Source organism: Leucopleurus acutus (genome assembly GCF_964270905.1).
Source record: "Leucopleurus acutus genome assembly, chromosome: 10".
NCBI lineage: Eukaryota > Metazoa > Chordata > Mammalia > Artiodactyla > Delphinidae > Leucopleurus > Leucopleurus acutus.
Genome location: NC_139153.1, coordinates 6,211,011 through 6,229,695, shown reverse-complemented (window position 1 = coordinate 6,229,695; position 18,685 = coordinate 6,211,011). Strand labels below are relative to the sequence as shown.

The 18,685-nt window shown below is 46.9% G+C and overlaps 1 protein-coding gene across 2 annotated transcripts in view; it reads right to left on the bottom strand.

Annotated features, from left to right (window-relative positions):
- The window catches only part of VGLL4 (vestigial like family member 4), a 153,088-nt gene that overhangs the window by 28,595 nt on the left and 105,808 nt on the right, over positions 1-18,685 (bottom strand). For both annotated transcript variants that reach the window (XM_082848864.1, XM_082848863.1), the window contains one exon: positions 10,647-10,836. In XM_082848864.1, the coding sequence (XP_082704990.1) occupies positions 10,647-10,836 (190 nt within the window). The remainder of the gene's footprint in view (positions 1-10,646; positions 10,837-18,685) is intronic.

Sequence of the window (18,685 nt, the reverse complement as noted above, 5' to 3'; positions counted from 1 at the left end):
TTGGGCGCTTCCCAAACTCTGGCCGGGGAACACTCTGTCCTTCGAGCATCTTGAGGTGAGAGGGCCCTGAGGCACTCGACGGGCAGCGGTGCCCTGCATCCCTGAGGGGTCACCTTGGTGGTCACGAGGATACGACTTCCGATGAGTCAGAAAAGCCCACGACCCTCCCTCGACGGGTTCAACGACAGGGACAGGTTTGGGGGAGCAAAGAGGGTTCAGCCTCAGACGTGCTTCTAAAGTGACCTGACCAACTAGGAGTTGGTTTGTTGCTTCCACTTGGCCCTGATCCGGTTTCTCTGTGGATCTGTTAGTTGTATTCTTAGATCTCTTCAAGGAAAGCAAGGCAGGAGGCAGAGAAGTCAGAGGACAGCACGGTAGCGAAATCCATCCCCCTCTAGTCTGCGGTGCACGGGGCCTCTGCTGGGGCCGTGGAGGCTCGGATCCAGAGTCCAGATCCCTTGTTTGCCAAGGTTTCTAGCTCCTGCCAGACCGAAACCCTTACTGCAACACTGAGCTCTTTAATTATGCTTTGGAGACAATCTGTGGAGAAATTTCGAGAGAGACAGAGACAGAGACAGAGAAAGACAGAGAGAGAGAGACAGAGGGAGAGGGGGAGAGAGGGAGAGAGAATGTGTGCTGCATGAGTATGAGTATGAGTGTGTGTGTGTGTGTGTGTGTGTGTGTGTGTACCCAAAGATTTAGCAAAGAAGATAAGGGACCAAAGTACTGGCAGTCATGAAACAAAACTCACACCAAACACAGCACGCGGGACTTGGACGCCACCTCACCATGTGCCAGCCGCAGGTAGCACAGGAGACCATGGGTTTACAAGACCCGAGAGGAAAATCAAACCACCACCGACACTCACACGAGGCACACTTCTGAGCAGTCCTCCTCCTGGTCCTCAGTCAGATCTACTAAAGTGACAGCACCTGATGTGCTCTCAGGACAGGCTGGCTCCACGCTGCAACGAGAAGAGGTCCGTGCGGTCACACAGCAGCAAGACTAATCCTCTGCGTGTAAATATAGCTGCCGTTTGTGTCCCCGGCACAGATGCACCTTCATGGAGACCGCGCTCTAAAAGGGGCTGAGGCGCCTGGAGAATCCGGGCAGGAGGGGGAACCGGCCAAACCCTATGTTGTGCTGTTTCCTCAACTTCTGAACAAATGCCTTTGACTTAATCCATCAACCTAAAAACACTCTTTTTCTTTTTTTCCGTCTTAGTGTGTCGTCTTAAAAAGTGTCTTTACACATGCTAATGAAAGTTCTCTGATGGATCCCAAAGGTTCTTTAATGCCTCTCTAGTAAAGAAGTCCCCCTTTTTCAAGGTTCTCGTCCCACTTCTATAAGCTCTGTGATACGGAAGAGCCCAGAGGTCCCCTGAGCAGATGAGAACAGACACGCGATGACGGTCCTTTATTCTGCTGCCCTGACTGTTGTTGGCACGCTTGGCATTTCTTCATCCCGTGTGTCATTTGGCCAGAACAACGCCAGTAGCAGGACGGTTCTCTGCTTTCCGAGCTCTCTGCAAAGACTCTTAAGGCAGAAATGATGCCTGCTGGGAAAAGGCTGATGTCAGCTCTTAAGAGCATAGCGCCCTGCTCGGATAAGGAGGTCTTTGTTTGCGGCTCAACTGTGAAAATGAGAAAATGCCTCTAGCCTGACAAACAAGAAACCCACACAACAGAGGTCGGGCCGTGACCTTTATTTAAAGGTACCACACTTCATTAGCAAAACACTCACATGCAACACACAGATGCGCCTTTAATGTCGCATGGAGTGGCTGTAAAAACCAGCTTCATTTCCACCCCCGTTAGGGCTGACCCGCAGCCCTAGCTCCAGTGCAGGGCAAAGTCAGCCTCACACGAAGCCCTTCTGACACTCTACGTCCCCACAGAAGCACTCATTAAAGACCCAGGCTCCCTTCTCACTTACTTTTCAAAATAAATACACATACTTGCTGTACGTTGGCGGGATTTAAAAGAAAAAAATTAACAACATCTCAGTTTCTGAGTTAGTTATTTAGGATAACTAAAATTAAGGCTATAAAATATCTTAAATCCCAGAACACTTGTGGGAAGACTTACACGACTGTGTGTGAAAGCGCACAAGAGGAGAGAATTTTGGGGCTAAAGCTTCCCAAGTTCAGATGATGCCAAAAAGGATGTGGGAGAAAAAGAGAAAGCACATAGTCTGAGGGATTCTATTTCAAAAGTCCTTGATTTATGAAATCTGTGGGGGGGGCGGGGAATGTCTTCATATATGTAAAGCAAATTTTAAAATGCCCCAGTCTTCATCTTTAGACTAACGTTACTACTGGCCTGTGCCACTAACTTAATATTGGGTCAGAGATTTTAAACCAGAACACAATTTCTTTTTTTTTTTTTTTTGGCTGCCTTGGTTCTTAGTGGCCGGACGCGGGATCTTTCGTTGCAGCGTACGGGCTTCTCTCTAGCGGTGGCGTGCGGATTTTTTCTCTCTCTAGTTGTGGCGCGCAGGCTCCAGGGTGCATGGGCTCTGTAGTTGTGGCACACGGGCTCTCTCACTGAGGCACGCGAACTCAACAGTTGTGGCACACGGGCCCAGCCACCCCACGGCATGTGGGAACCTAATTCCCCGACCAGGGATCGAACCCGCGTCCCGTGCATTGGAAGGCGGATTCTTTACCACTGGACCACCAGGGAAGTCCCCAGAACACAATTTCAAAAGCACTTTCCTGCGCAGGAAGGAAACCCTCCTCTGTTCACGTGGGGCTCTCACCTGCACAGAGATGCCCTTTCAGCCTCTTCAGGGGAAGCTCAACAGCTGCTCTTCCTCCCATCATTCCTGCAGGGAAGCCTCGCCGTGCGTGGCGGACGGACCTGCCTAGCGCTCTCAGAGCCCTGCCACACTTATGCAGCTGCATCCCGTCACCGCGTGCTCCAACGACCACTCTCCACCCGTCATCTCCAAAGCATCGTTCCGCTGTGTGGAGAATGCTCACACGGCAGATCATCCAAAAGCACAAGGCGCTAAGCTCCCGTATCAAACAGTTCACAGCAGCCGGATGCGTGCGCTCCTCAGTATCAATGTAACATGGGTCCCAACAGCGCTGGCTCCAGGCGCAGCCAGGCTGGGTTTTGATTCCTGGCTCCATGACCAAGTAGCTAGCTCTGTGACCCTGAGCAAGTTACCAATCGCTCTGAGCCTCACTTTTACCACCTGCAAAAGAGGGATGATCACAGCATCCACATCACAGGGTTGAGAGGACGCGAGGAGATCACGCCCATGAAACATTCGGCACAGCGCCTGGTACACCATCAGGCTCAACAGACAGTCACGGGCACGAATAAGCCCTGATACAGAGGCTCCCCTGATTCTCTAGATGCTGGGAATCCTGACCCATCACCATCCTCAGTGATGAAAATCTGGACCCCCTCTAAGGCTTACGTAGACATGGACACAGCAGTAACATGGTCCGCCTATAAACACATATTACTGCTTACCTAATAAAAACACGTCACTGTTTACCACCTTTTAAAGTCTCAGCTGCTGTTAGGTCAAGGTACTGAAATAACCCCAACTTTTCAATTTCCTCTGGGTCTAGCTGGGTTTTTTTTTTTAATTGAAACTATAGTTGATTTACAATATTGTGTTAGCTTCAGGTGTACAACAAAGCGACTAGGTTTTATATAGATAGATAGATATAGATAAATCTATATATATACACACACAAATATATAAATAATCTTTTTCAGATTCTTTTCCATTCTAGGTTATTACAAGATACTGAGCTCTACAAGCTCCCTGGGCTCTACAGTAAATCCTTGTTGTCTGTCTATTTTGCATATAGTATCTGTTAATCCCGTACTCCTAGTTTATCGCTCTCCCCACACCTTTCCCCTTTGGTAACCAGAAGTTTGTTTTCTATGTCTGTGAGTCTGTTTCTGTTTTATAACTAAGTTCATTTGTATTAGTTTTAGATTCCACATGTAAGTGCTATCATATATTTGTCTTTCTCTGTCCAACTTACTTCACTTAGTATGGTAGTCTCTAGGTCCATCCATGTTGCTGCCAATGGCAATATTTCATTCTTTTTTATGGCTAATATTCAATGGTATATACGTAGCACATCTTCTTTATCCATTCATCTGTTGATGGACACTTAGGTTGCTTCCATGTCTTGGCTATTGTAAATAGTGCTGCTATGAACATAGGGGTGCATGTGTCTTTTAGAATTGGAGATTTCATCTTTTCCGGATATATGCCCAGGAGTGGGATTGCTGCATCATATGCTAGCTCTAGCTTTAGTTTTTTAAGGAACCTCCATACTGTTTTCCATAGTGGCTGCACCAATTTACATTCCCTCTGGGTCTGGTTTTAAACTGAAATGAGGAATAGCTTCCTCTACTTTCATGAAGTCTGTGGACTAACAATCCCCTGGTAAAGCACGTTCATACACATCCCTACTAAAGGTACTCAAGAGATACAAGAAATGGAGAATCACCAAACAGAGCATGACGGTGCTGCCAACGATTGTGCTTATACTTTACAAACTAGATAGTCCTGAACACCTGCGGTACCATCTACACAATCAATCCCTCTGGGGGGAAAAAATGCCCATTCTAGTCAGTAATCAGTAAGGTTTTTTTTTGTTTTTTTTTTAAAACCGAGTTTCTAAATCACACCCAGAACGTGATTTCAAAGGCTTCCTCCAATCTTCTGTCAAGCTGCAAGAATTACTGGTTTTGAGTCTGTTTTTCCCTCTTTTTCTGTTCACTCTTATGGGGTCAAGAGGGAAGTGACTGAGACCAAGGGGAAAAAAAAAATAAAGTAAAAATAAGAATAGGAGGTTAAGGGAAGAAGAAAGCAAAGGAGAAAGAAGGAGGAAGAGAAAGGGGAGGAGCAAAGGGAACAGAGGACCCGAGCCTGGAGAACGTACCCAAGGATACACCAGAATCGGCTCCATCAGACTTGAGGAAAACTTCAAAGGCATGGCCACAGAAGCAAAGACAACATCAGGGGACATATTTCACACCAGGAAAGGATTTCAAAGGAACAGCACCAGGGAGAAGGGGTCATGTTTTCTTTCGCTGGGCCCTGCCTCTTTCAGCTTGGATGGTTAACGCCGTCTGGGGCGAGCACGGCCGTTACAGCACAAGGCCAGTGACCATGGCTTTGATCTCAGTGTGAGCTTCTGGGTTTTGCCCTGTTCTGAGGCCAGGGGCAACTATTTTGCACATTTATATAGCACTGATCAAAGAGAGGGTGCCTCTTCCAATCGGGAAATGAGCTCAAAGAGCACGTTCTCTGGACAGTGGGTCTAATTTTCAATTCAACACAGAAATTATTTAGCACCTGCCATGTGCCAGACACTAGAATGGTCAAATGTCACCCTAAATATGTGATGTCCATCTTTAAGATGCATGTCATCCTGTCTCAGGTGAGATACAGCTGTGACAGAATCACGTGATGATTGGTTTCGGTGTCACACACAGCAAGGTTAATCCCAGCTCCATCACTTTGGACACGTTATGCTCTCAATTTCTGCTTCTGTAATACACACGCGCACACACACACACACACGCCATCTTAAAGGGACACACTTATTGTAAGGGTTAAATGAGATAACACACTTAAAGTGTCTGGCATAGGGCCAGTATAGAGTAAGCGCTCAATATACATTCCCTTCCTCTCACAGGTAACTGAGTGAACAGTTGAGCTACATACCCATCACTCACACACAGAGGTGAAAACTGAAATCCATCTTAGACCATCCTCTTCAGCACAGAACTCTCACCAGGTTCTACCAGCCAAGCAGCCTAGACTAAGTCTCAAAACCAGGGTGAATTCAGCATGTTGTTACACGGCATCAACTGTTAGCCTTCAAGAGTCTTCACTGTATTACAAATACACAAGATATTACAAATGCACAAGATTGTCCATTGCAGCATTATTATAAAATATTATCTAAATGTCCAAACAAAGGGGATTAGCTGAACCCACCATGGCATATGCATGCAATGGAGTACTATGCAGTTGCAAACAAGGATGAGAAACTGGCATGAAGCGATTTCCACAATACATGGTTGACTGAAAACACCTGAGCTCAAGTGAGTATACAAAGTATGGCACCTTGTGTGTAAGAAAGAAAGGAATGAGAAAATATTCATGTACCTGCTTACTTTAACAGAAAGACACACAAGAAGGGTAATCACCTTCAGGGTTAGCGAACAAGAGCAGTGAACGGGACAGGGAAGGGAATAATGCTCCTCTAGGACTTTTTGTTTGTTTGCTTTGTTTTGTTTTTGTTTTTTGCGGTACACGGGCCTCTCACTGTTGCGGCCTCTCCCATTGCGGAACACAGGCTCCGGACGCGAAGGCTCAGATGCCATGGCTCACGGGCCCAGCCGCTCCGCGGCACGTGGGATCTTCCCGGACCGGGGCACGAACCCGTGTCCCCTGCATCGGCAGGCGGACTCTCAACCACTGCGCCACCAGGGAAGCCCTCCTCTAGTACTTTTAAATAGAGTTTTGACTTTTTTTTTTCTTTCAGTCTCACTAAGACATAACTGACAGATAGCACTGTGTAGGTTTAAGGTGTACAGCATAATGACTTCACTTACTTAAACGGCAATATGATTACACAGTCTTGACTCTAAGAAGCATGTTAATAGTTTACATATTGAAAAAAAATGAAATCAACAAGGATGGGAAAAAATCTCCGACTGAGTGCCAACAGAAATTAATTATAGATTGTAACTAACACAACACTGAAGTGGGAGGGGAGGTAACTTTTGAAGTTGGTACTTCAAAAGAGGCTACTATTATACCCTCAGCACCAGGGGAAAAAAAACACCAACAAATCTTGAACTCTTTTTAGCAGGTTTGTTTCTCAGAGCGGTACAGGCATAGCAATTCTGAGACTCTTTTAAGTGTGCTGTAGGACTGAACACTAAGTAAATGGGCTGAAGTTGTTGGAATCAGGGAGATACAAACATGGAATAGGGGAGGGTGAGGAAGAACTCCGTGGGGTTGGATTATAACTGGAGTATTAAAATGAACTCATGATTCCCTGGCTCTTTCCACAGAGTCTAGAAACCATGCTGCTCAACAGAACTTTCTGTGATGGTAGAAATGTTCTATGTGTGTTCTGTCCAACGTGCTAGCCACTAGCCACATGTGGCTACTGAGCTGGAAATGTGGCTACTGCAACTGAGGAACTGATTTTTTAAACTTTATTTAATGTTAAGGGTGATCTGCCACATGCAACTGTGTCTACTGTATTATTAGACAACTCAAGTCGAGAGGCAATGACACCACAGCTACGCTTAGCACCCAGATCTTGGCTTCTAAATACTACTCCCCACTGAAAGGAATTAGGGTCCCCAGGAGAAACGGCCGACTCCATGCTGAAGCAGGTAAGTTACAAGATGAACATCTGGTCTGCCAGACAATAAGAAAGTGCTCAAAAAAGGGGTGGGGTGGGGGGGGAAGGCATGTAAGAAGGCCACATAAGGGCTTCCCAGGTGGCACAGTGGTTGAGAGTCCGCCTGCCGATGCAGGGGACACGGGTTCGTGCCCCGGTCTGGGAAGATCCCACGTGCCGCGGAGCGGCTGGGCCCGTGAGCCATGGCCGCTGAGCCTTTGCGTCCGGAGCCTGTGTTCCGCAATGGGAGAGGCCGCGACAGTGAGAGGCCCGCGTACCACAAAAAAAAAAAAAAAAAAAAAAGAAGAAGAAGGACATATGAGTCAGTTGAAGGGACTCTTATCTGCCACATCAGGGACAGCTCAACTCACCAAACAAAACAGGAATCTCTGAGTCCATATGGATGACAGACAGGAGGAAAGGAGAGCTCTTCCTCACCAGATCACACTTGAATACCAAGGTCGTAGAAAAAATTACTCACTGACATTTCCACAAGACGAACCCCACTCTACCCCTTGCCTCATACCTTGATCTACTTTATTTCTACGGCAGATAAGAGTACTTTTCAACTCCCAAATAAGACATTCATGTTCTTAACACTTAGGGAACAAAACAAAACAATTTCTCAGGGTCACCCTTTCAGTAAGAAAATAAAGAGTTCAAATGACCCAGGAATCCTCAGTTTCCAAGTTCTGGAGAAATCACTAGGCAAACCTCTTCCCTCTCCCCCTCCTCCCCGAACCAAATCAAATGAAAGTTGATCATACTCTGTAGCTTCCTACCCTGGCTCAACCTCTCCATCTCTCTACTGGAAAACATCTCAGTATGATGGTTATAGTGAAATGCAGCCAAAGCATGCATCTCTGAGACCCTCTTCATAGGAATCTGTAACTTAGTACAGGAAGTTTCTTGGATATCTTAAATAAAAAGGAGGGGACACACTATCGTGCAAACAGGAAACATTTCATCAGATCAGACAATGCACTTAAGTACCCTAACCCATGAAGAAGTAAGAGATGCAGCATCTTTTAAACGTGCCTGTGAAACTGGTCATGCAGCGCTTAGAAAACACACGTGGAAACATCAGTAACGTTAGTTACTGAGATGAGGAATTAACCTGCGGCGAACGAGTGACACTGCCCACCTTTCCTCTCTGAGTCCAGGGAGTTGGCCCAGGGGGCGCTGCCTTTTGTGGTTTTCTAAACCTGTGCATGATGACATCCATTATGAGTTGCAAGGGAACTCTGCAGTTCTATTACTTACACTTTAAATCATTTACAGTGTCATCACAGATCTGTGCATCGAGGTCACATTTGTAACCACCCAAGGAGTTACAAAATCATTCTCAAAATGCTTCGACGTTCTAATAATACTAATAATGACGAAAGCTCTGCTTGTCATCTGGCAGGCACTGCACAAAGCGCTCACCATCATCCTTTGAGGAAGGACCCACTATGACTCCCGCTGAAAGATAAGGAAGCTGGGATGTTAACCCCGACGCTACGACATTCACACATTACATTCACTGTAACAGTGCTCTTATTCCCTATCATTACCAGTATCTGAATAATGGACTCATTAATAATAAAAGCAGTAACTGTCATCAACTGAGTATTGTACTGGGCCCAACTCCTCGCATATTTTCATTCTACTGCTCACAATAGGTCTATACATGAACTGTCAGCATTGCCATTTTACAGAGAAGGATATCGGGCCCAGATAAATTAAGTGATTGTCCAAGGCCACAAAGATGGTGAGTGGCAGAACTGGGATTTAAACTAAGGCAAGCTTGATCACAAAACCTACTATCTCAGAGCCACCTCCCCCTTTCTTCGTTTAAAAAAAAAAGAGAAAAAGAAAAAAAAAAAAAAGGACCAAATGTCTCTTATTTGGGTTTGGAGAGAGGAAGAGATTCCTAGTAACATAAGAATGAACTCCAAACAGTTGGACGCCCAGGGTCTAAATTATGAGCCTCTCCCTCTTTGCGAGAGGTCATTGTTTTGCAGAGCCTTGTTGCTGGATTCCTGATCGTAGCAAATTCCAGGGCTCCAGACTGCAGGCTCAGCCTCTGACTAACACTACAGTGATTTACTGAGGATAGAGAAATACCGCTGTCAGTATGTCTTATGACTTACACACACAGGCCAGCGCGCTGGAATGCCGGCAATGCCGAGGGCTGCTGGCGCGTTCGGCCCCCTCGAACCGTGCTAGGTCCCCGCCTCCAGTGAGGAGCCTGGAATGTGAGGTCCACGTTCCTGCCAGGAACGGCAGCATCCTCGGAAGGACTGGGGATGGCCGAGCATCCTGAGTAATCACTACACATTAAGTCACGTGTGCGGAGGAGAAAGGGGCAGCGCCTTTTACCCAGACAGACAGCGCGCTACTTCCAGCCGTCAGGGCGGCCTCCGCCCTCTGCCAAGACCCCAGACTACCCACCGGCCGCCCAACCGCCAGGCCAGCCTCCCCGCGCAGCTGCCTGGGGGGTCCCCGAGGCCGCCAGACCTCCGAAGAAGCATCCGCTCCCTCCGCGAGGCGTGCGTGTGAGAAACACAACGAGGGAGCCCAGATACAGCGCGCCGGTTTCCAAATACAAACGTGGTGACGCCGCATCGGGTCACAGAACTTTCGTCTCAGCAAAGGGGGACACTGAGGCGCAGGGAGTTGAAGCAACACGCGCGGAGGCCGCAGGAGCAGGCGGGGACGGAGGGGCAGGGCCGCCGCCCGGGCACCGCTCCTCTGCGCGCGGGAGGAAGCTCCCTCAGCCGCGCCGGGCAGCCCCGCGCGCGTCCCCAGCACGAAAAGCGCCCTCCCCACCGTGGGACACACAGCTGCGGCTGCACACCTAGCTCTCAGGGTGCACAACTGGGGCTCCTGAGCCAGCATTTCACAGCGGTGGCCCGGCGCTCGCCCCTTCGGCCACTGCCCCGGCCCCTAAGGACACTCGGTGGGGACCGGCCCCCCGCGCAAGCAGCTGGCAGTGACCAGGCAAGGGAAGCCAAGGCTTCCAGACAACGTCCCCAAGCCGCTCTAGGGAAAGGAAGCTCCTCTGGGGAACACACTCGAATGGCGGCACACATGCGTCGGAAGGAGATGAGAGGTAACCTCTCCTGGAGCTACTAACACCGGTTTAGTGCCCGCTCCTGGCAGGGGAGGAGCGGGCATCTCTCCCCTTCCGAGTCAGCGGCACAGAGTGGCAAGAGAACCGTAGCCCAGGACCCGCTTCAGGGGGGGCACTTACAGGTGGGGGGCGAAGATGCGACTCATCTTGGAAGCATGGTCACTTTCACAGTCCAGCTCGTCGTCGCCGGGCTCCACGGTGAACTTCCTCTTGCTGGGACTGATGGGCGGGGGCCCCGTGCGGTGACTAGTGAGGGCCGAGGCCACGGGCAGGGTCTGCAGCCGGGGCTCCCCCCTGAGAGCAGCTTCACCTGAGCAGAGAGAGAGAGACACGTGTCACCAAGCAGGAGACACGCCCCCACCCCGGCCCCTCGCAAAGCGACTCCCGGGGTAAAGTTTCTGGCAACGGGATGGGCTGCCATTCTCAAAACGCGCCGGGCCCCGGGGAGCTGCCAAGCGCGAGCCCTTCTACATAAACATGGTCTCCCAGCACAGTCGCTCTTTTCTGCCCCAGCGTTATTGAGATATCACTGACATATATCACTGTGTCAGTTTAAGGTGAACAACGTGTTGATTTGAGACACTTATACATTGCAAAACGTTACCACCAGAGCTAACACATCCATCACGTCACATACCTACCATTTCTTCAATAACTTTTTAGGGCTGTAAAACAAAAAGTTGCAATAAAGTAACTGGGGACAGAGGGCGCACCAGCCATAAACCATCTCAAAAGTTAACTGAAGGCGACAGAGGTCTTTTGATTTTCGGGTATTCAACTCCATACCTGTAAGAGTATGACGACCTAACCGTGGGCTCATTAAACAACTAAACTCACTTTTCTTGCTTGTTACACTTTTATTATGTCTTTGGTATGTTACTTTTTTTAAGAATGAGGAAAATTTATGGGTTAATAGTTCACATGTTTGCCCCCCAACGTTAAAACAAACAAAAATACGTTGTTTAATGGGAAATACTTATCTTTTTCTTACGGTACACTGAAAATGGCATGTTAAAAATATGATTATTATCAGCACTAAGTTTCTGTGGATAATCTGTCACCAGCTTAATGCACATGTGCTGTTCTCAAACTATTTTCAAAGTCAGACACTCACGATCAGAGTTCACATTTTGATCTGATTCGACATCTTGCTGTCTTTCATTCCCGTTTTAGAAAGGCTTCATGCGAAGAGATAACTTTGTGCCTTGTTATGAATTAAAATAAGCATAACCTTTCATTACAAGAATGGTTATATACTTTCTAAAATTTATAAGCAAGAGTAATAGTTACTTTAAGAGAAAACATCAAGCTTTCTAAGTCATGGGGGGCTGAGTACCTAAAATTTTCACAAATAATAACCTGTTTGCTGTGCTTTTCATATTGGCCTCTAAGGCCTGACCAATTTTGTTTCCACTTGGTCACCATTGGAGAGTCACATTAGGATAAAGTCGACTTCATCTGAGGCCTGTGGTACCTAAGAAAGGAAATCTTTGTTTGCCACCACTAATTTTCATATCATCACAGAATGCGTGGACAGTTTTAACAGCCGTTTGCTTCACACACATATGACAAATGCGATTTTGTTAGGGAAAGGAGGGGAAAATGCCTTCTTAATGTTTACCAGGAAAAATAAAAATTTTGCCAATTTAGTCAGCAAGATATAAACTAGCAAACATACAGTCACCCATAATACACCTCTAGTCAGGATTTCTTTTAAGGATTCTGGCCCCAAAGCAAACTGGAACTTTCCACTTTAAATGAAATACCTAAAACACAAGCCCTATGCTGGCCTGCTACACTCAGAAACTCAGCAGGATTTTGGTTGGCCTCTACTTCGTATTAAGTCATTTTTGGTTTAAACAAACAAACAAACAAACAGCAGTGCTAATATCTGTACCTTAATAAATTAGAAAATATCCTTTCGAAAGCTGCCCCTCCTTCTCATTCTCTCCTTCTCCACAGAGCATCAGTAACCCAGTTAACTTCTGGAGGAGCCCTGGTGATATCCTGAGAAACCCAACCACGGCAAATCAAGCCTCATCCGCAAGGCACAGCGCCAGCGCACCCTCCACCCAGCGTCTCTCCACGTCCCTGGCAGCGTAAGTGGGATGAGGAGTACTCTGTGAGGACCCCCGGGCTTTGGGAGCCATTTCATCAGATGCCAGATGTGTGGCAATGCCAGTTGCCATGGAAAATCGCCACCATATCAACGAAGTTCAATCACCCCAAAAAAGGAAGAGTCACTCATTACGCAAGAAATCACTGTTACGTGAAGAGCAAAACTCTTGGGGTAACGATAACATTCCTGCTTCACTCCGCAGTTTCCATCCTCGTACAAGTTCTTGGGCTTGTTTGCATTTAAGTTCATCAAATGCAGGCACTGCTCATCTTAAGACTGAATTGCTGGTGTCTGGCAGAGAAAGTCCACAGGAATCCTTTGAAAACACTGGAGATCGGGAACCTGGCAGGTGAAGGACCCACGAAGGAACCACAGGTGGTCCTGGGGGGAGGGGGGCTCCTCCAGAGATGACGGGGACATGCATGCCGTTAGTGCTGGGTTCCCTCGTGTGACAGATGGAGTCACCTACTCAGGGTCACATGTGAACAGGTTAACCATAGCAAGAACCATGCCCTCTGCCTATCAGGCTAACACCTCCTCCTAAACACCGTGCAAGCCCCACACACGGCTCAGCACAAAGAAACCAGGGGCAGGAGGAAAAGAGCCACAGTTAGAAGGGCAGGCAGGTCTGCTCAGTTACACGCTTTCAGCCTTCATTCATCTCCGGGCCCCCCTGGAGAGGGCCCTGGCCCAACGCCAGGTATCGTAGAGCAGGATTTGCTGGTATCAGTGTGTACGTAGCAAAACAAGGTTAAAATTATTTTAGTAAAACTCTATTTTAATTTAGTTTTGGCCGCACTGAGTCTTTGTTGCTGCACGTGGGCTTTCTCTAGTTGCGGCGAGCAGGGGCTACTCTTTGTTGCGGTGCGCGGGCTTCTCACTGCGGCGGTTTCTCTTGTCGCGGAGCACAGGCTCTAGGCACGCGGGCTTCAGTAGCTGTGGCTCGCAGGCTCTAGAGTGCAGGCTCAGTAGTTGTGGCGCACAGGCTTAGTTGCTCTGCGGCATGTGGGATCTTCCCGGACCAGGGATCGAACCTGTGTCCCCTGCACTGGCGGGCAGATTCTTATCCACTGTGCCAACATGGAAGCCCGAGGAGTACATTTGAGCTGGGAGTCAAGGCACCTGTGGGATACCCTCCCTTTATTTAGAAACAGGCAAATATGGGCACGTACTTCCCCCCTCTGGGCCTCCATCCAACCAGGGGACAGACTAGCTAATACCTCATATTCCTTCAGACCCAATTCTATGGTCCACAATCCTGTAATCAATTAAGTAACCAACCAACCAACCAACATTTACTATGAAATTATTACTTGTGAAATACTGAACTAAGACATCAAAACCCAAAGTACGTACCTCAGATCTTATATGTTAAAAAAAAAAAAAAAAGTGAATCCACGGTCAAATAAATTTGGAAACCACAAGATTAAATAATTTTCCCAGGAGTTCCTTCTTGTCTTCTAATGCATGTGCCAGTTTCCAAGAGAGAAACACAGCAGCGCTACCTTCAATCACGCCACCCCCAATTCATCCTACACCTTCTGTAGACACAGCCTTCCAAGGCTCCATTGTGAGAACATCACCCCATCCTTACCCAAAGAGCCAGGAGCTTGCCAGTCACTGATAAAACACTATCCACACTGCTTCAGCACTCAAAGTCAACACCTGGTCCCAGCTATGCTTCTCATCTGTGTTCCTAGTATTCCTCTTACTAAGCTCTGAAAATTTCAGCCCTAAAGTTTAAACTAGACTAGTCACCATTCCACAGAGAACTAAAGATCTTTACTCAGGTTCTTCCCCTAATCTTCTTGTGTTGAATCCTACACATCCTGCAAAGGCCACTTTTAAAATGCTACCTCCATCAGGTTGCCTTCCTTGATTCCTCAATCTGAAAGTCATCTCTTTTCCTGAATACCCACAGAAATTTATCACTATGGCCCTTCCCTTCCCACTCTGTCCTGTGCCCCTTGAAGCAAGGGACATTTTATTCATTTTCTATCCTTAGAACACAGAGCACAATATATTCCATGCAGCAGATGGTTAGTATACACTGACAATGAGTAAATGAGGCAAGGGGTGCCCAGGTTATAGAGTTTTGAGGTATGTTAAAGATCAAAGATAACGTAGAATAAGGAATTTTTAAAGATCTATTTAAGGATATATTTATATAAAGAATGCTTACAACTCAACAAGAGAAAGATAACCCGATTTAAAAATAGGAAAGTATCTCACAAGAACTTTCTCCAATGAAGAGAATCGCCAAGAAGCACAAGGGAAGATCTTCAACATCGCTAGACGTCAGGGAAACACAAAACAGAACCACAATGAGACACCACCCTCGCAGCCACTAGGAGGGCTAGGATGAAAAGACAGAGGACAAGTGTTGATGAGGATGTGAAGAGGTTAGAACCCTCGTGTCTTCCTGGAGCAAACGTGAAATGTGCAGGTGCTGGGGAAAACCACTTGGGGCAGTTCCTCAAATGGTTAAACACAGACCCAGCAACTACTCTCCCAGGTATATATCCAAAAGAAATGAAAACATATACTCACACAAAACTTATACATGAAGGTTCACAGCAGCATTATTCATTATAGCCCAAAACCCGAATATCCATCAACAATGAACAGATATAAAAAATGTGGTACATCCATACGATGGAATGTTATTCAGCTACAAGAAGGAATGAAGTACTGGTTCATGCTACGACATGGATGAACCTAGAATACAGTACGCTGAGTGAAAGAAGCCAACACAAAAGCCCACAAGCCATCAGGTTCCATTCTATGGAACGTCCGGGAAAGGCAAATGCACAGAGACAGAAAGTAGATTAGTGGCTGCTGGGGGCTGGGGGAAGTGAGGGGTGGGACACGGCTGCTACTGAGGGCAGGGTTTCTCTTGCGGGTGATAAGAAAATGTTCTAAAATTTATTGTGGTGAAGGTTGCATAGCTCTGTGAATACACTAAAATCCACTGAATTGTATACTTTAAATGGGTGGATTGTACGGTAACGTGAATTATATTTCAATAAAGCTGTATTTATAAGTAGATGAAAGAAGATCCCAGTATTACGAGATCCTTTTCTCTCTCAGGCTTTTCCACAATTAACTGTTAAATAAGAACAAGCATCCATTAATTTTCCCTGAAATAAAAATAAACCTTTTGTTATTACAGCGATATCTCTCTGTCAGTCAGATAATTTTCTAAATATTTATCAAGTTAAAACAAATCAAAGCAGAAGTGCTTGAGGTTATGTAGACACTTGGATTCATCAGAGTCCTATTAAGCTCCAGCTCAGCTTTTAATCAGATTGTGTTTGAGTGTCTATTACATGCCGAAGGCTGTGCAAAGCGCTGTCAGAAAAACAAATGATGAAACTTATACAGACCCTGACCACAAGCAGGGAAGGGAAAAAAATACACACCAGAAGGAACTTATCTTGGTGTATAAAAGACTTCTTTCTTTTGTGCTCATGTGTATTCTAAATCTCACAATGGTTTGGTAATTGAAAAGGGAGAAATGATCTTTCTTTGTCAAGAACAAACAAGAGGAGGGAGTTTGAGCTGAGGAACCCAGTTTTTTAAGTTTCTCGAGTTGGCTTAGCTACAACTGTCAATTTAACTTTTTTTTTTTAAGTTACAATTATAACTAAAGAAGCTCAACTTTTAAAATGTATCTGGCCTTTTTAACAGAAGATAATCTTATCCAGGTATGTGATGCTGGAGAACAATGCCTAATGGATACAAAAAATTTACTTAATTGCTGTTTTTAGTCATGGTAGCAGTTCTAGTATATGGATCAAAAATATTCCTTAAAGGGCTTCCCTGGTGGCGCAGTGGCTGAGAGTCCGCCTGCCGACGCAGGGGACACGGGTTCGTGCCCCGGTCCGGGAGGATCCCACGTGCCGCGGAGCGGCTGGGCCCGTGAGCCATGGCCGCTGAGCCTGCGCGTCCGGAGCCTGTGCTCCGCAACGGGAGAGGCCGCGGCGGTGAGGGGCCCGCGTACCGCAAAAAAAAAAAAAATATATATATATATATATTCCTTAAATGTTTCTCCCAGTTTTGAAGATGAGCAAGGATTTGGGCCCAAGATTTCACAAGAATCAGCATATATTAATTTCAATTTAAAAAAGTTTAACAGAGAGAAAGAAAAAAGAAAACCACTCAGCTTTATGAGGTGCTATAGAATGATTCTGCTGAAATAGCAGAAGGAAAATCCTGCTGTCAAAGTCAGAAATGGGGTGGGAGAAGAGAGACCAAGGCAGAGGGATGAGACCCACAGGAATCTGCAGCCTAGTTTCAGAATCCCATTCTTGCCATATTTAAGGGCTTCTAAGACCCCTTATTTCCTACATTATAATCCAGCTAAAACTGAAGTCTGTCTATCATCAAGTGGCATATTTTGATAGGACTGTTTTTCTTTGGCGGACATGACACAGTGATTCATCTTAGACTGGACCCAATACAGAACCTGACTGGAGGGCCTTCAAAACAGCACCTGTCTCTCTTCAGCCCTGATTTCTTCATTTGTAAAATTCAGTGGTTCCCTTAGCTCATCTTGAAGGCCTACCTTTAGCTCTCAAATCTACATTGTCCATAAGGTACATCTTCCAAAGGTGGTTGATAGAGAAATAGTCAACTTTTGCAGGACACCCTCGACGTGGTGGGAGCAAAAGCTGGTTCAACTAAGAACTCCTGACTCACAGCTCACCTCATAGTTGAAGGAGATTTAGTTAAAAACCAAGCACCCTTCTCAGTCCCAGTGTCCCGGCTTCATTTACTTATTCCAGTGCTACGAGAAAGTTGTCCTTAGTCAACTGAAGCCTGAGATAAATGCAATGTGGTCCACAAAGCGCAGACTTGAGTTTTACTGAGCTGAATGGCAGAGACTAAGACCTTCACCATGGAGCGGAGACAACTGATCCGGTTTCAGAGGGACGGACGGGTCCCGGGACAAAGCAGGGGCGGTGTCAGAACTGGGCTCAACCCCCGTCACAACGCCTCCATCAGCTCTGTGGGCCAAAGGCCAGACGGGGATTTGTGGCTGCACTTAAGGTGGGCATGACTCGGGGGAAATGAATCAAAATAAGGGCACTTATTGTCGTTTTATGGAGGTTAGACCGCACAAGGCTGAAATGACAATGTCTGTGTTTATGGGAAATGGGAAGGGACAGCTATACTAAGGGGTCTCTTGCTATAACTTCTAAGGATTTTTCACAAAAATCTCCATGCCTTGCCCAACGGAGAGCTTTCTGCCACAATTTAAATCTCTGCTGTGTCCAAGATTTTACGTTCTACTCTCCTCCTCACCCCTTTTATTGTTTCTAAACGTAAACCAAAGAAGTAAAACTACGGCTCAGTCCCCCAAGCCAGCTGCCCAGCAGTGGGATCCGTCTCCTGTGTGACCACAGCCCACGGCGACAGACTGACATCACCCTGCTGGCAGGGGAGCACCTGATAAAACAAACGCACTCTACATTTCACAACCCATCTCCCATCTCCCAAGCCCCGGCAGCCGGGGCCTATTCATTTTCTTTCAAAGAATACTTCTTTGTCTCACGGACCAGCAGCTGGGGAAAAGACAGAGAAGTCAGCCTCTTTCAAACAGTCCAACTTGTGGCTATTCTTGACTTTTTTCTTTTCTCTAAAAAGGAAGGCTGTTAGGCAATACGATGAAACCCAGGAGAGCCAGCAGAGATAAAAGATGTGACGTAGCGTCTGCAAGCGGCGCAAGGATTTCATGGCTCAGTGACGGAGCCCCCGCCCACCTCCGCTCGGGGTGCCCCACCAAGTGCCCTCCCCACTGTCACCCTAGACTCACGGCTCTAAACCCTCAGCCCGATCGTACATCTGGAGGCCAAACCTCAGCTAAAGGTCACTCTTGTCCAGTCAGCCAGGGTCAGGGGGCTCAGGGGAGGCTAGGCCAGACCCCCGAACTGAGCTTGGTTTCAGCAGCTCTCACCTTTTCTTTAGAGCAACAATGAGATTGTTAAGAGAGAAAAAAACAAAAACAACCACAACCTGTATGACTGACTGCTAATAA